The sequence below is a fragment of the Vitis riparia genome, chromosome 13, assembly GCF_004353265.1.
Source record: "Vitis riparia cultivar Riparia Gloire de Montpellier isolate 1030 chromosome 13, EGFV_Vit.rip_1.0, whole genome shotgun sequence".
Taxonomy (NCBI): domain Eukaryota; kingdom Viridiplantae; phylum Streptophyta; class Magnoliopsida; order Vitales; family Vitaceae; genus Vitis; species Vitis riparia.
This window is the reverse complement of record NC_048443.1, coordinates 5,949,814-5,966,406: the sequence shown is the minus strand read 5'-3', so window position 1 is coordinate 5,966,406 and position 16,593 is coordinate 5,949,814. Positions and strand designations below refer to the sequence as shown.

General features: G+C 35.1%; 1 protein-coding gene across 3 annotated transcripts; it reads right to left on the bottom strand.

Moving 5' to 3' along the window:
• Positions 1-2,810: 2,810 nt before the first annotated feature.
• Positions 2,811-14,460, bottom strand: LOC117929301. Of its 3 annotated transcripts, XM_034849579.1 has the most exons (10): positions 14,224-14,310; positions 13,817-13,890; positions 13,437-13,721; positions 11,369-11,425; positions 11,058-11,267; positions 6,280-6,398; positions 6,062-6,159; positions 3,722-3,846; positions 3,461-3,596; positions 2,811-3,200 (listed from the first exon to the last, which is right to left on the bottom strand). In XM_034849579.1, exons 2-10 carry the CDS (start codon positions 13,847-13,849, stop codon positions 3,136-3,138), a joined length of 1,128 nt encoding a protein of 375 aa, XP_034705470.1. In that variant the 5' UTR covers positions 13,850-13,890; positions 14,224-14,310; the 3' UTR covers positions 2,811-3,135. The 3 variants fall into 3 exon arrangements, with proteins under 3 accessions (XP_034705470.1, XP_034705469.1, XP_034705468.1); XM_034849578.1 differs by lacking the exon at positions 13,817-13,890 and having other exon boundaries at positions 2,811-3,326; positions 14,224-14,460; XM_034849577.1 differs by lacking the exon at positions 13,817-13,890 and having other exon boundaries at positions 14,224-14,460.
• Positions 14,461-16,593: the final 2,133 nt, after the last annotated feature.

Sequence of the window (16,593 nt, the reverse complement as noted above, 5' to 3'; positions counted from 1 at the left end):
AAAAAATTCAAATTAAATTATTTTTAAAATTAATTTTATATATAATTGAAGTGGAGTGATATGTTATAAAGCAATACCTAAACTCACTTTAAATTAAAAAAAAAAAAACTCCTAAATCCTTACATAACCTATTTATTTTAATTCTAAACTTGTTCCATCATGGACGACTTAAAGCGGGATAGATATGCAAAAAAATTGTTGAAAAACATTAATAATAACTACACTATCATACTTTTCAACTTTGTCCCAATCTCAACATAATAATAATTTCTTTTTAGATTGCTTCTTGGGCATGCAAGGCATTTTTTTTCCTCCTTTAAAGCAAGGGACAACTGTCCTTTGTCTTCTATATCATCTCCTACACCATTTTCATTTAATAAAGCAATTAATTTCTTCTTAATGAATATTTTTCAATCTAAAATATTCTCAATCACTTACAATAACATAAATGAATTATTATAGATTTTTTCCTATCAATAATATATTGCAAGAAGGATTAATGAAAATCTACTAAACGAAGCACTACCCAATTAGCAGACCCACCTTACAAATAAAAAAATAAATAAAGAGAATAATATGGATCGCCAATTATCAATCATCATTGCATGGGGTTGGTAGGAGGCCAATAAGAAAAATACAAAAAATTAAAAAAAATAAAAAAGTCTATAGGGTCTAAGGGACAGACTCCAACCTATCCTAAGTGCCTACGCCACTAACCTACGGTCCTAATATTCATTAATTCAAAATAAAAGTCTTCTCGAGCCAATAAAAATGGGTCCACGGCCACGGGTCACCTCGAAAGGAGCAATATTTTGGAGGCGTTGAGCGGCCTATGGGCATCCTAGGGAGTGAGTACAATTGGTTGACATCGATTGGGTGTGGGATGATCTTGTGAGGATATGAGTGGCCATTTTTTTGGGAGAGTATGGGCCCACCACCGTCCACATTTGTCACACTATAGTGTAAGTGGGGCCGAAGAGGGTATGTGTGGGGTACTGGGCTGGAAAGCCTAATGGAAGAAAGGGTGGTAGGCAGGTGGGGACTCAGGGGGATTGAGAAATTAAATTTCTAAATGTAAATTCTAATTTGTAAAGCAACAAGTCAAACCCTGAAGATTTTTTATGAGGGAAAACCAAGTATTGGTTAAGAAAGCAGTGATGGTAGAGGTGGTGGGAAACTGATCATCATCTGCCAAAGAATCCAAATTCATAGTATAAGGCCTAATATTTCTTCACATTCATAATATTTTTTATTTTTCTTGTTTCTGGGTTTGCTTTGGCACTGGGTGTCTAATACTTGTGGTATAGAATAGAAATTGCAATGCTAAAGAATTTTATTTATTGTTGTATTAATTTGATGAAGGCAATGCACCAAACGCACCAGAAGTGGAAGACAAGACAAAACCCTAGCTTTTGATTCTGACAAAAGATGCAATCAAAGTGGACAACCTTTCATCACCATTGCATTTATCAACTTTATAAATCGAGAACAGCTTCATAAGGACATTTGCAATCATGAAGCTTTATGGGGCCAGTCAGCACACGATCCTGCCCTGCACTCTCTGTCATCTACTTCACCGCTACAATTTCGACTTTGCAATAAAAGTTCACCAAAGTATGTCATTATCTCTCTCTCTCTCTCTCTTATTTATTTATTTTTTAAATTTTTTTATAAAGAAATAAAGTGAATTATAGCGTGACCAAAAGAGAAGTTTCGAGAATGTTTTCAAATATAATCTTAATTTATAATTTTATTTTATACATTTCGACACACATTCAATAATTCAGATGAAAACCTTGATAAATATCGATTGGATATCTTAGTGTTTTCCTTTTCCTTTGTATGATTACATGAATTAATACTATTCTTAGGATTTTAGAACAAATTCAACTAGTGTTTTCCTTGATATGATTACACCCGTGAATTAGTACGATTCTTAAGATTCTATGAAGAATAAAAATTCAACTAGTTCTAAATTCAGAATAACTTTAGTGATGGCTCGGAGTTACCCATGTGATGCAAAAAAAATTTCTATTGTCTCTTCTCTAAATCATGGATTAATGGTTTGACTTTCAATGACATCCAAACACCTCCTAAGAATTTTCACCCAACGTATAGAAATAAAATATCTAGAAAAAAAGTAAGGTATTAATTAATTAAATACTTATTGAATTTTTATCTTTGTTATTAAAAAAATATATATAAAAGTCTAAATCATTAAATAAAGATATAAATAATTTTAAAAAATAAGAATAATGTATAATAAATAAGATAAAGGTTGATTGTTCCTTGTCTGTGATGCCCAAGCCGACCCATTGAATTGATTTGGTCAGACTTCGACACAAGTGGGACAAGTTACAATCACTAGGGATTTGAGACCAGTAGGTTCATAGCCTAGGATGCAGCAATCAATTATTTGAAAGGAAAACAAATACTTTCGTGATAAATATATTCTGGGTTTTCCCCCATCAATCTCTGGAAAATATAACAAGGAAATCGGAGAACCTTGAAAGCTTGGTTATCTCTACAATGGCTATAGACATTAGACGGGACAAACTGAAAGCTAGTGCAAGTTGCCTATTTTTCTTTGTGATCTGTCAGAACAAGATTTTTGTCTTGTGAATCAATCTCCAGTCCAACTTTCACAGAAGCATTTTAGCTTGTGAGTGACATTAACGTCAAAGCTTAGAGTTGAAGCAACAGAGACTGACGTACCATCAACAGTCAATCGGAGATTATGATCATAGAATCAAAAAAGGGAACATAGGAAGTCATGGCCACAATTCAAACCTATCTCTTCCATCTGCGACTTGGTTATAAGTAGATTTATCTTCTATTTTGTGTTAACAAGTTGAGAAAAGATGTATTAGAATCAGCATCCAAGATAAATTTCTCTTGGACTTATTCCAATGTTGCCATCCACTGCATTTTCTTTCATAATTAAACCTAGAAGGTTTTTTACATAGAGATATAGAGAGACAACTCTTCTCTTACTGATCCATTTGGTCAGTTTGTCAGGCACAAGTAATATTTACATACATTGATTTACTTTGTTGCATGTGATATATCATGTTAACAGTCCAGCAATTGCACTAAAAAAACAGCAGAGAGATGATAAAATGCATACCCTCTACATCATTCATCCTTTGATCGGGCTGTTTCAGCATCTGATCTGGTTGATGATCCTATGGACTCTGCTCCTGTCATGAATATCACATATCAAATATCTGGCAAGGTGTAAGTTGAAAGAATGGCATATGCCCCAACTCTCTAGCTCCATGTGTGCTGCTAGTTCTAATAATTTTGTTGTCACATGTCTCGGACTCCTGTTCCTTGCAGCAGAACCAAGTTCAACAATCTATGACTCTATGTATTTTACATGAATCAAATTCAATGCCAGCTTCTTTGCACGAAGAAACGACAATGTCCTTGAGGCACTACCATGGTTCAGAATTATTACCAAGGAAACTTCTATGTGTGGGACAACTCCAACCTTCCTCCATCAAAATGAGATTGAGGCGCACCATCAGTTTTGCCACAGCATCTTCCTCCAGGTTGCTCGGTGAATTGGATAACTGCTTCTCTGTGGAAGAACTCTAAAATAATCGAATGGAAATCCTTCATCAGTCAATTAGAAGATGAAAATAAAATGTTGTTTTTATTTTAGTTTGGCGGCTGATGGTCATCTGTTTTGCTATGCCAAACATGGGTAAGATGTTACCTCCAGATCCTGATACAATTTGAGGTATTGCAGTGACTGCTCATAAAATCCACAGTGGTAAAGAAGAATGCTATAATCTCTCAATTCCGTCAAATCAGTTTCCAGGAGAATAAGACGTTCGCAAGCTGGCAAAGTTTCAACCATTTCAAGATGAGTGCATGGATAAAAGCAACAGATAAATGTTTTCTTCTTACATTTAAGGAGTGTTAAGACATTCTGCGAGGAAGCGTATTGGTGCGATTGCATGTAAAACAGGAAAGGAAAAGCAAGGTAGGCTGATGAAAGTCTTACTTGGAGATATAATAATAAACAGAATAAGGTACATTATAACCCAGCAAATACTTAAGTTATATTGTAAATATATGGAGTGTCATGGGTAGACCATGTTTACACCTTAAATATGGATGGTAAAATCACCCCATCCTATTTTACATACCATTTAGAAATAACATTTCTATTCTTTTGATCAATAGTATCATTTCTAACTTCATCAAAGAAGAAAGATTCATTTTGATCTTTGGATTTCACTTCTGTGGTCACCATGCCTTCTAGAATGACACCTATTTTTCAGGGACACCCAAAAGATTATGCAGTCAAACACTATAAAAAAGAGAATGGAATGTTTGACTCTATGGTGTTCAAACACCATCTCAATTGCAACGATATGAGATATGCTTACAAAAATCTTCATTTCACTAACTATACTTAAAAGAATGAAACATGGGTAAAGGATGACAAATCCTTTACATCGATCAGTAATCACAAGTCATGCTCCCCTGACTCCTTAACCATACATATTCCTAGACCCACTGTTTCTCTAGTGTAATGGAAAAGAGCAAATGTAGAACTCCTTACTAGTTAAATTCGCAAAGGTGTCATAATTAAATTTTATGTATAAAGTATATGAACAAACAACAAACATGGAAATACTTGACCTCAAAACTGGAGCAAAGAGTGAATGATTTATTCCATAGTTCATTGTTGAATGATTCAATCTGGAAGGAGAGAAAACAAAAGATTTTTGAGGCTGTAGAGTTATGCAGAATTATGTCACGACCTGAATTAAGAGATTCCTTTGGTTGAGATCTATTGTAAGCTTAATACTGTGGTGGGATGGATAGCTAAAGACAGTAACAAGGTAGTGACTTGGCTAAAAGAAGTGGTTTGGAATTATTATTTTTGCTTATAAGGAATATGGGAGGCCATTTGGGTGTGTTATTGCTTGCCTTTTGATCTATTGATCATTTATTTAGTTTTCATGTCCTTTTCCTCCTAAAAAATTTACATATATTTTCACATTTTTTTTTCTTAATAAATTGGGCCCTTGTTTGTCATATAGAAAAGAACAGAAACTTCAAATTCTAGACATCATGATGCATAGTTCTCTAAACATTCTGTTACGCACAATGTAAAAAAGTACCAAGATGATTTGCAAACAGAAAATTTAATTACAGCCCAGAGACGGCATTTAAAAGGATGACTATCTCATCCATTGAGCCAAAGGATGTCGTCATCAGTTGTAATTCATTTTAATATTGTGATATTAACAACTCCTTAGAAATTCCAATCTTGCAAAAATCATTAACAATGACAAAGCTTCCAGTTTGTCCTTTTTCTCTTCCTTGGAGCCTATTGCTGGTCATTTGACCAGTAGTTCAAAAACAGTATAGCTTTCCAGTGAGAGAATGTTAGTGAAATTAACCAGTGAGGAACACTAGCCTCTGTCTCCAATAAATCTCATTGGCCTTAAGCACCATCCTTTTTTCTACTTCCAAGACTGAACCATTTCCTAATTTTGCTAGTTCTGAATTTCAAATATATTAAAAGAAGAGATATGATTATTATTATATGACTTTGCTGAGATGCAAGCCTCCAAAGTTGAGAGCTTTAATCCTTGTATAGTGGAGGAGTCTAGTCTTACTTTGATTAGGTTTTGTATCTTGTGGGAAGGACCTTTCATCCTTCCCTTTAACTTTACCATTCTGATAAAAAATAAAATAAATAAATAAAAAGTTGAGAGCATCCAGTATGCAGCGTGAGGGGTCTTCTTTGAACCTCACCTTGATGCAAAAGCCTCACACCTTTACAAACAACAGTTTTGCATGAAAGTAAACCAACAAGCACCATATACTAATACGCACCAATTAGCCAAATACTGTTCCTAATATAAATATTAAATGTAGCTATTGGGAACTTTCAGTTTGCTCTTCCTTCTCAAGTTCCTCCATTATCAGCAGATATAAATAAATAAAAACAATAACCAAAGGAAAACAAATATCTAACTAAATTTAACATTGTTTTCTAGATTGTAAGAGAGACAATCCTTACAATACATCATACCTGATAATGCACGTCTCATATCCCCAAACCGTACACTGGTCCAAACACCACGTTCCAGTCTATGCTGAGCAGCCTTTGCAGATGCCAGCTCAAAGCCACTGCAATGGACGAATAGTACATTGAGCAGGATTTGTAGTTTAAAAAAGGTCTCAATCAAACTTAAACTTCTTATATGGAAGAAAATGCATAGATCACAATGCAATATAAGTCAAAAAGACCTTTCTGTAACCATATTTGATCTATCAATGCAATTCGCAGCATGGGCTGCCCTCAAGAATAAGCTCCTGGTATTATCATGTTGAAATGGCCAGAACGCATCCTTCAAGCTTCTCAACATCTGCACACGTAATGTTCCAACATTGGATGCTAAAATCAAATAGGAATTGCAATATGCTAACACATAAAGCAATAAAGAAAAATAATGCACTAAAGATATTCACCAATAATGAGAATGTATGCTGGAAACCTCCCATTATTAAAATGAACAAAGCCAAGCCAAGATGTGCATTCCTGAATCTGGTATTGCATTATGTAACTTTGTTACTCTAAAATAAAAGAAACGGATGAAGTAGTAATTATTTGTCACATATGATATTGGGTCAGTTCTATACTTCCTATGACAGGGGGAAACTGGGGTTGCATTGTTCATGATGCAAAATAGGATCTCCATCTCTCTGATAGAACTCAATAAATGTTGTGTAACCTTCATAATGTAACTAAAATATTTCAAGGCAATAAACATCATTCCTTAGTTTCTGCTAGATGTAACATTCCATTCTAAATCTAAATCAAGCAGAAAGAATAAATGCAGAGCTTCATTGATGTCCTTGAACATCTTTAGCAGTGTTGCACAGAATGGAAGCAGGATACAAACCCGAAATGATACAGACGATGAACCTGGGAAGTCCCAAAGAGGTAGGATGACAATAAAAAAGATGCAATATACTTCATTAAATACGACAAACACAAAGTTTCTTTTTAACTTGTTCAAAACACCGTGGTTGTCAATTGAACAATTAGCAATGTTCAGAATAATTCTTTTTCCCTATTTTGATAAGAAAAGACAATGCAATTGAAATTTAGAAGAAATAAAAGGCAGAGGAAGAATGATTTCTCCTTCCACCAAAACAGAAGAACAGAATAACAAAGACAGATTACAATTGCCACAATTGTGAGTCTAAATCACCCTTAATGCTAGCAAAACATCAAAGACCAGAGAAAAAAACAGAAGGATAGAAAGTATCCAACAAACATCTCTAGCAAGAAGTTTGCCTCTTAGCCAACCTATCCACCATCTCATGGTGAACCTCCACATCCAAAGAACACAACAATCTAAGATTTTTGAAAGGTTTATTTTCCAAATCCATGCTTCCATTTCCATGATCCCTTCTATCCTTGAGAAAGCCATGAGAAAACACTACCACTACCCCAATCCCCCTCCATTAAGAAGTGTTTCTAACCTCCATATTTTTCAGCTCACCCAAGCTTTCCATCTATACAAGGATCTTGGCCTCTATTGCCAAACCTGAATCATTTAGCTTAGAGAAAATGCTGATCAGACCACCACTACCATCTCAGTTCACCCCACACATCCCTAACCAGCCCAGATTCCCCAGCTTATTGATTTTTTTTTTTTTTTTTAAAAAAAGGCCCAGGTTCCCAATGAACAGCTCTCAAAATTTAATCTGGAACATCCCAAAAGTGGGGTTTTCTATACTCACTAACCCCAACGTGGCTTGTGCTCTTATGTTTACAATGAATGTTCCCCAATATTTGTGGGGGGATGTCATTTTAACCGCTGTATTTCTCATTAACCGCCTACCCAACCGCACCTTGACCTTTAAATCCCCACTATCCATGCTTTCACACAAGTTCCCACATCTCAATATGCTTACAAATACCTTTCCACTCAAGACATTCGGTTGCACTACATTTGTCCACATTCACTCTCAACACCGAACCAAACTTGATCCTCGAGCCATCAAAACAATCTTTCTTGGTTATTCTCCAACCTAAAAAGGGTACCGGTGTTACTATCCCCAAACAAAGAAAATGTTTGTCACCCGAGATGTCAAATTTTTTGAAGAAATCCCGTATTATTCACATACTTCGCTTCAGGGGGAGAATCGAGACAGAGAAGCTCCTATGTGGGACTGGGATACCATTGTTTTACCCATATCTGAGATCCCATTGCAACCTGCAGTACCATTACCTGAGACTGTGGCTACTCCATCCGTCATACCAGAGCTCACCTCATCTGAAACCTCACCACTAACTGAAACCTTGTCACAGCATTCACCTGCAGTACCAGTCCCAGCTGAAACCTTGTCATAGCATTCACCTACAGTACTAGTCCTAGCAACAAGGGCAAATCCGACCATACCAAATCAGCAAAAGCTACAGGTTTACTTCCGGAAAAAGAGTTCTCAAGGGAATAAGCCACTCATGAGCACTGTGCACTGTCCGAAATCTGAACCTATGTTAGGAACTGGTCCTTCATCCTCAGGAAACTATTTCTAATAGACTAGATGAACCTATTGCACTTAGGAAAGGTGTTAGGTCATGTACACAACATCCTATTTCTAAATTTGTGTCATATGATAATCTACCTCCTTCATTTCATGCCTTTACCACAAATCTTTCTAGAATTGATGTTCCCAGGACAATAGAAGATGCTTTATTTGTTCCCGAATGGAAAAATGTTGTTCTTGAGGAGATGTGAGCCCTTGAGAAGAATGATACATGGAGTTTGGTGGAATTACCACGAGGCAGGAGTGTGGTTAGATGCAAATGGGTGTTCACTATTAAGGTGAGACCAGATGGCTCAATCGAGAGATACAAAGCACGATTGATTGCAAAAGGTTTCACACAAACATATGGTATTCACTATACTGAGACATTTGCTCCCGTTGCAAAGCTCAACACAATTCGTGTCCTATTATCACTAGCAACAAATTTGGATTGGCCATTGTATCAACTTGATGTGAAGAATGCATTCTTCAATGGAGAATTGGAGGAAGAAGTGTATACGAGACTACCACCCAACTTTGAAAAAGATAAAAAGGGCAAAATAGTGTGCAAATTGAAGAAATCTCTATATGGTCTCAAGCAATCTCCATCTGCATGGTTTGAAAGATTCTCAAAGGTGATCAAGAGTCACGGATATTCACAAGGGCAAATTGATCATACTTTGTTTGTCAAACACTCATCCAATAAAAGAGTTACGGCCCTGATAGCATATGTTGATGATATAATACTCACAGGAGATGACTTCAATGAAATGGAGGAGATCAAAAGATTAATGGCAATGGAGTTCGAGATTAAAGATCTTGGAACTATGATGTGACATCCCATATCGGATAGGGGGGAAAGTTCCTAACGCTATATAAATATGGACTTCTCTTAACCCTGTAAATGCGTTTTAAAGCCTTGAGGGCCCCTTTGGGTCCAAAGTGGACAATATCTACACGGTTGGGAGCGGGTCGTTACAAATGGTATCAGAATCGATCTTCAACCTCAGTGTGGGGGTTTGTTTGGCCCTGTAGGGGTGTTTGTCTGTTTGGCCCCGCAATCTCATGGGACACAACGAGGACGTTGTGTCTGCATGGGAGAGTATTTGTAACATCCCACATCGGATAGGGGGGAAAGTTCCTGGTGCTATATAAGTATGAACTTCTCTTAACCCTGTAGATGCATTTTAAAGCTGTAAGGGCTCTTTTGGGTCCAAAGCGGACAATATCTACATGGTTGGGAGTGAATCGTTACATATGAAATACTTTATGGGAATGGAAGTTGCAAGAAGTAAGAAAGGTATCTCCATATCACAGAGGAAGTACACAATGGACTTGTTAGATGAAAGAGGTATGCTCAGTTGCAAACCAATTGAGACCCTAATTGAACAAGGAGGCAAAGGAAAATTGTTTGATGGAGATCCAATTTCTAAAGGAAGATATCAAAGGCTTGTGGGAAAATTAATTTATCTCTCACATACTCGACCTGACATAACCTTTGCAGTACATGTAGTTAGTCAATATATGCACTCACCATGCCGAAGACACTTTGATGTGGTCTATCGAATATTAAGGTATCTCAAGAAAAACCCAAGGAAATGACTGTTTTTTGGTAAAAATAAAGACAAAAAGGTGGAAGTATTTACAAAAGCAGATTGGGCTGGATCCGTCATAGATGGGAAGTCAACATTTGGGTATAGCACACAACTTTGGGGAAATTTAGTGACTTGGCGCAGTAAAAAACAGTTTGTAGTTGCAAGAAGCAGTGCTGAAGCATAATATAGAGCTATGGCTCATGGTATTTTTGAAGCTATTTAGATAAAGTGAGTACTAGAAGAATTAAAGATCAGCTGTGAATTCTCTATGCAGCTCTATTGCAACAACAAGGCCACAATTAGCATAGCACACAACCCGATTCATCATGATAGGACTAAACATGTGGAGGTTGATAGACATTTCATCACCAAAAAACTTGAGAAGGAGGTAATCAACATAAAGTACATTCCTACAGACCAACAGGTTGCTGACATATTTACAAAAGGGCTTCCCATTTGACTTTCTAACAAGCAAGATTGGACTCATTGACATCTACAGCCAAGCTTGAGGGGGAGTGTTAGTGGATTAGATTAGATTTTTTAGAGAATTTGAATTAGTCAAGCTATTTGAATTCACTTCAGTTTTTTTGTTATTTCAGATTATGTAGGATTAGGATTTTTATGTTTTTTTAAAATAAAAAAAGGGCAGATTGTTATCTGTAACAATTCTGCCATAATCCTAAGAGAAATTTCAGGACTTGGTTGATAACCCTAACCTAAGTCTATTTAAATGTATTGCCCTCAAATAATAAGAGTATGATGCAGATTAGTTTTAGATCTGCTTTCAATTCTTTAAAGCATATAAATCTGTGAATCTAGTATGCACCACTTAACTGACATAGAATCAGCTTAAGGTAAAAATACTTGGGAGCAAGACAACAGAAGAGTTACCTCCACCAATAAGGATTGTGATGTCATTATATGTGGTTGATCAGACTCCTTGCTTTTCTGTTTATGATAGCCTCTAGGAAGGCTATGGGAATCGTGAGGGAAAAAAATCTCAACATCAAAGTCCAAGAGACCCCATAGCCGAAGCATTTTCAGGATCTCTGAATAAATAAGAGAAAGCATAGCAGCAGAGCCTGAACGATGTGTTAAAACCTGTTGGAACATAGATACAGGATTAGTAGAAGACTACACAGAAAATAGATGTTTTTCTCAACTATGAACTTAAGAACAAGGTAAAGGGCAGAGTTCCATACCGAATGAAGATATAGAGCCCGTGATTCAGACAGATTTGCATTGGTTCTCCGGAAACCCTGACAATATCAAATTATCAGGAAGAACAAGAAATCCAATAGCAACAAGAAACAAAAATTAGACATCTTCTAAAGCACATATGCAGAAGAAAATGAGCTACTTGAGAGACTAAGAAAAAAAGTTGGATATCTTTCAAGTTATTTAGTCCTTTGCTCTGGTTCTGATACTTCTGCATACATTTCTTGCCAAGCCAAAAAGAAGAGACCTAAGCAAGAAAGTCACAGTACAATGAGGGGTAAGAACTAGCCACCTTTTCAATTCCATATGCAGGAAACCTGATATTTAAGTTAGATTTCTTGAATATCAAACCCCAAATAGGATATTTAATAGGAACAGATGACCAAAGGAAGACCAGTTTGATGCTCCTTTGAGATTTATCTGTCTTTTGTGGCCTGCAGTGGAGCTGTTTGGCTGTTTTGGCTTATTGTTTTCACTTTAAGACATCTCATCCTTATCCTAGATTTCTGTCAAGAATCAATTTAGCATTTGTTGTTTCTGATTAAAGTATATATGTTCAACCAAACGAAATAGGATTTGTTAGCCCCAGTAAAATGCAAGCCTGTCAAAGGTACAAGAGGAAGCAATTCAAAGGAGCCTCAAGCAAAACAACTAAAATCATGAGAAGGGTATTGTTTCAAAGACCAGATTTATCAGCATAGTTTCAACATTTAAAGGCAGTAGAGAGTGGCCTAAATTAATTTTGTAACTGGGTGAACTAAATTAATCAATTGAAAAACACAGATTGCTGACTTTTAAACCTGAGCCATAACATTAATGATTCCTAAATTAGCATTAAGAGGAATTATAAATGATATAAACATATTACATAGACAAGCAGGATATTAGAAGCAACAAAGTTCTGTGCAAAAGGTTAAAGAAGATAAGAATCGATAAATTTTGATGGCTTCACAAATCAAAACTAGTTGAAATGCAAAGACATGGGAAATCCAATAAAAAAATCCAGCCAAATAATTATTATGAAAATCCAACTTAGCATACTCCAGAATTGTAGGCTTAAGTATGCATGGCGACACCCTACAGATCAGGTATTTGAGAGGATGGAGCTTGGTTAATAAGTGCTGTCTGTGCAAATATGATATGGAATAGCCCACATCCTCATTCACTGCAAACAGAGCTTTGCTCTGTGGTCTTTGGTCTTCTCTTTTTTTTGGAGTGTCTTGGTGTTTCGCCCTTCTGTTAGAGAAGTCCTCAGCAGACAAGGCTGCTTTGTTGGAACCAAATGTAAGGCTGTTTGGAGGCCGTTGATTCTAAAAGACTTTATTTTTGTGGTTAGATGCGAATTTGGGTGTCACATGTGGCCTTTTTTGGATTTAGTGGACACATGAGAGTTGGTTAGCTTAGCTGTGGTGTTTAGTAGTGTAGTGCTGTCAGTATTCATTGTGTGTACTTAGATTGTGCCCCTTCTTTTGCTAGGTACCTCTTAATACATTTTTTCCGTATGCCTATTAGGGGAAAAAGGACAAATTAAACAAAGCAGTATAGTAAAACAACTTTTTTCCTGTAATATAGAAACAAATATACATTTAGAGTCTGGATCATCCCTATGCCTTTAGATGTAATGCACTCCTTTTTTACACTTAATTATTTTGTCAAGTTATTCACAAATTTTACAGAAGCTTAGCCAGACTTTTCAGTCAATAGAACGATTACCAGAATAATCCAGTATAATTCCATGATTCATGAATATCATTACATGAATAACTATTGAATTATGGAATCAAAATAATTACAGAACAGCAACCTATGCTTCTTCTCTTAGTATGTATCCATTTTTCAATCTCACTTTAGTTCTTGTACTCTTCTCTAAAAAAATTCCTGACTGTGTCCCAAAAAACTCCCAAATCTAGATGTTCTCATTATGATTGATTGAATGCATTTTTTAACTGCACAGGAGTATCTTTTGCATAAAAATCCCTTTCTATTAGAGCAAATCAGTAATTTGACTGGATTCTAGAAAACTCAACATACGCCTGGGAATATAAGATATACCTTGTTAATATACAAATATCTCTCCAGAGTCTCAAAAAAAATCTCAGGTGATGCTCTGAATGCAGAGCTATAGTGAGAGCAGTAATCCATGGAAAGGTCATCCAGTCTCTCGATGAAAGCGTCGACAGGGAGAGGAACAGAAGAGTGCGAAATAAGGGAATCATCTTCTGCTGCTATGTAAAGAGCTGCTTTTCCCAAATCAACCCCTCTGTTTATGCTAATGCTAGTTTCCCTCTCGATATCTGATAACCTTTTAATTTCCGAACAGAAGCCATCCCTTGCCACCTACAAATCACAGAAAATGAATCAAACCGCAAAAGATAACCACCTTTCTTCAAAGCAAGAGAAAAAACTGAAAGAAAAGTTTATCAAATTCACACCAGAATCTCCAAAATTGGAGAAATTTGCATCATCACCAGAAAATGCAACAAAGTCACATCAATTTTGTATAGAACTGATACAGAAGAAAACAGATCAAAATCACAAGTTCATAAAAAATCAATCAACGTTATATCATAAAATAAAAAGAATGCATGATATATAGAAGAAAAAAAAAACAGCAAATTGAATTCTGTAGTGAGTCAAATGCACAAAATTCAAAAGCTTCACATCAGAACCACATAAATGCGCCAAAAAAAAAACATCAAATTCGCCGGAATTAAACAATTCCGCGCCAAATTCACGAAAAGATGGCAATCTCATAACAGACAAAAAACAAAAAATGAGCAAAACCACACGAATCATCAAGAAAAAAAACATTTCGAAAACAATGAAGAAGAAATCATACTTTGGCATGGGCGATGTCGGTTCCCAAGGCGTCAAGCGCATGATGCAAAACGAATTTGAGGTCCTTGGACGCGTACTGAGCCCGACACACCACACGACCACAAGAGGAAAGAGAGAAATGGAATTTGGAGAAATTGGAGGAGGAAGAGGAAGCGGAAGAAGGAGAGAGGGTGAAGGCTCCAGAAATCCATGGAGAAACTAATAAACTCATCGCACACATCCCTTTCACTCCAGATGAACAGGGTAGGAAGAAACGGATATTTAAACGGTGTGTCAACAACACTCAACACTCAAGATTCAGCTGACACGTTGTCATCACATGCATGCACTTCCATCCTAATTACCATACGCCATCCAAATAATTGATCTTAAGTAGTAATAGTGGTGATGGGATTGAAACGTGTCCAGATTTTGTTTGGATGTGATTCGTCAAAAAGATGTGGGATTTAGATAAATGGGAGCATTGACCACGCCGATAAGAAAGGAAAAGAGATGATCGATGGTGATCAAAGATCTTGAGAAAGTATCCATATGATTAAAAGATAATATTTAAATAATAGATAATTTCTTTCGTCAATTATCATATAAGGTGAGCTCGATGTGATAATGATTTCGAAGGATCACTCATCTTAGAGGATAATTTTACTCGTGAACACATTTCCTATATTATTTATAAATAAATTTGAGATTGTCAACGATATGGGGCACACACATGATGATAAGTACGGACAATCAATAATATATTTCTTAGGCCTCAAAAAATTATTATTCACTTTTGAACAATCAAATTTCTAGTTCAAAGTTTTACTCTATGTCATGTGAAAAGGCAAGCTAATGCTGCTGCTGATGCTCTTGCAAAAGCAACAAGCTCTTTTGCTAATCCAAGTTTTTGGCGGGATGTTCCACCTCTATTAGGAGCTATCTTAGCCTCTGATGTTTCTATTTCTTCTCATTAATAAGATCTATCATTATTTCAAAAAAAAAAAGTTCTTTTTTCTATTTTTTTTCCAAAAAGAATAGAGATTTTTTAAACAACTTTGTAAAAAAAAATAATTTTCAATATCTCATAAATAAAAATCATATCGTTTTATATATTAAACATACAATTAAAAACTTTGTTATCATAGAATGAATAAGTATTTTTCACAAGCACTCATCAATTGAATAATATACAAATATTCAATTCAATAACACACAACTATTAAATGGAATAACTCGCAACTATTCATTGGGTAATATAGCATGTGAAAATTTTAAACAAAAATAAATTAAATTATATTGTAATATATTATAACTATAGTGTATTTATATTATAAGTATAATGCATTTGTGTCATACCTATATTTCATTATAAAAGTAATAATTCTAAAAATGATTGTTCATACTCTATTGGTATTAACGCATCGTATCAGTATATTAACAACATTCATTCAGTGCATTGAAATTATTTAATAATTTTTATATTAAAAAACCTATGAGTCTCATGAATTCAAATTAGTATTTCATTTCATTTCTTAAATGATTTATAATATAAGTATTTTATGAAATATGGTATGATCACACAAAATTATCATTTTTATAAAAAAATTTAAAATTTTCCCAATTAGGTTTTATTGTAATGTAAGTGCATATTTTTGTTATATCCATATTTTATAATAAAAGTAATATTCAACATATCAAATGTATTAACATCATCCACTCAATGCACTAAGAAAAAAAATTATATATGAAAATTAAAGAAAAAAACACTATGCAAAGGAAAAAAAAAGAAGAAAAATCATATAAAATTTTTAAAATTATTTTATTATAAAAAATAAAAAACTATTAAACATTCTCCATCATTTTCTTATTCTTTTTATATAATCTAAATGAAAAATTAAAAATTTTATCTTCCTCGAATTTAATACAAAAACATAATTTATCAATTTAAAATTAAAAAATATATACATAAAAAAATCATCATTTTTCTCAATAAAATTAAAAATTAGATTAAAAAAATATACAAAAAAACACAATAAATAATATTTTGATTTTTTTAAAAAGTATTTTTGTTTTAAATAGTAAATTTAAATAACAAATTATAGACCCTTCTTGGGCAAGGGATTTTTCTCACGCTCAGAGGAGCTAGCAGCATGTTGTTGGAGTGGGAGACGGCTTCTGCGGAGGTGAGCAAACTATTGAGACATGTGGCAAGGATGTGACCACCTTGCCATGGTGGTGGTTGAAGTAGTGGAATGGGTAGAGATTTGGAAGAGAAGAAAAACATAGCAAAAGGAAGAGTGGGAGATGGCTGGAACGGGGAAGCTTCAAAGGATGATGATCTGAGCATTAGATAGAGAGGAAAGCGGAGTCCGAGGGGTGTCACAAAGAA

Bases quoted from the DNA above. Each gene is read 5' to 3' on its own strand.
- LOC117929301 (XM_034849577.1), bottom strand. From the start codon at position 14,442: ATGTGTGCGATGAGTTTATTAGTTTCTCCATGGATTTCTGGAGCCTTC. The intron at 3,597-3,721 runs GTAACATCTTAC...CGATTATTTTAG, and splicing joins AATTGTATCAGGATCTGGAG to AGTTCTTCCACAGAGAAGCA. The intron at 3,201-3,460 runs GTAATAATTCTG...TATTCATGACAG, and splicing joins CACACATAGAAGTTTCCTTG to GAGCAGAGTCCATAGGATCA.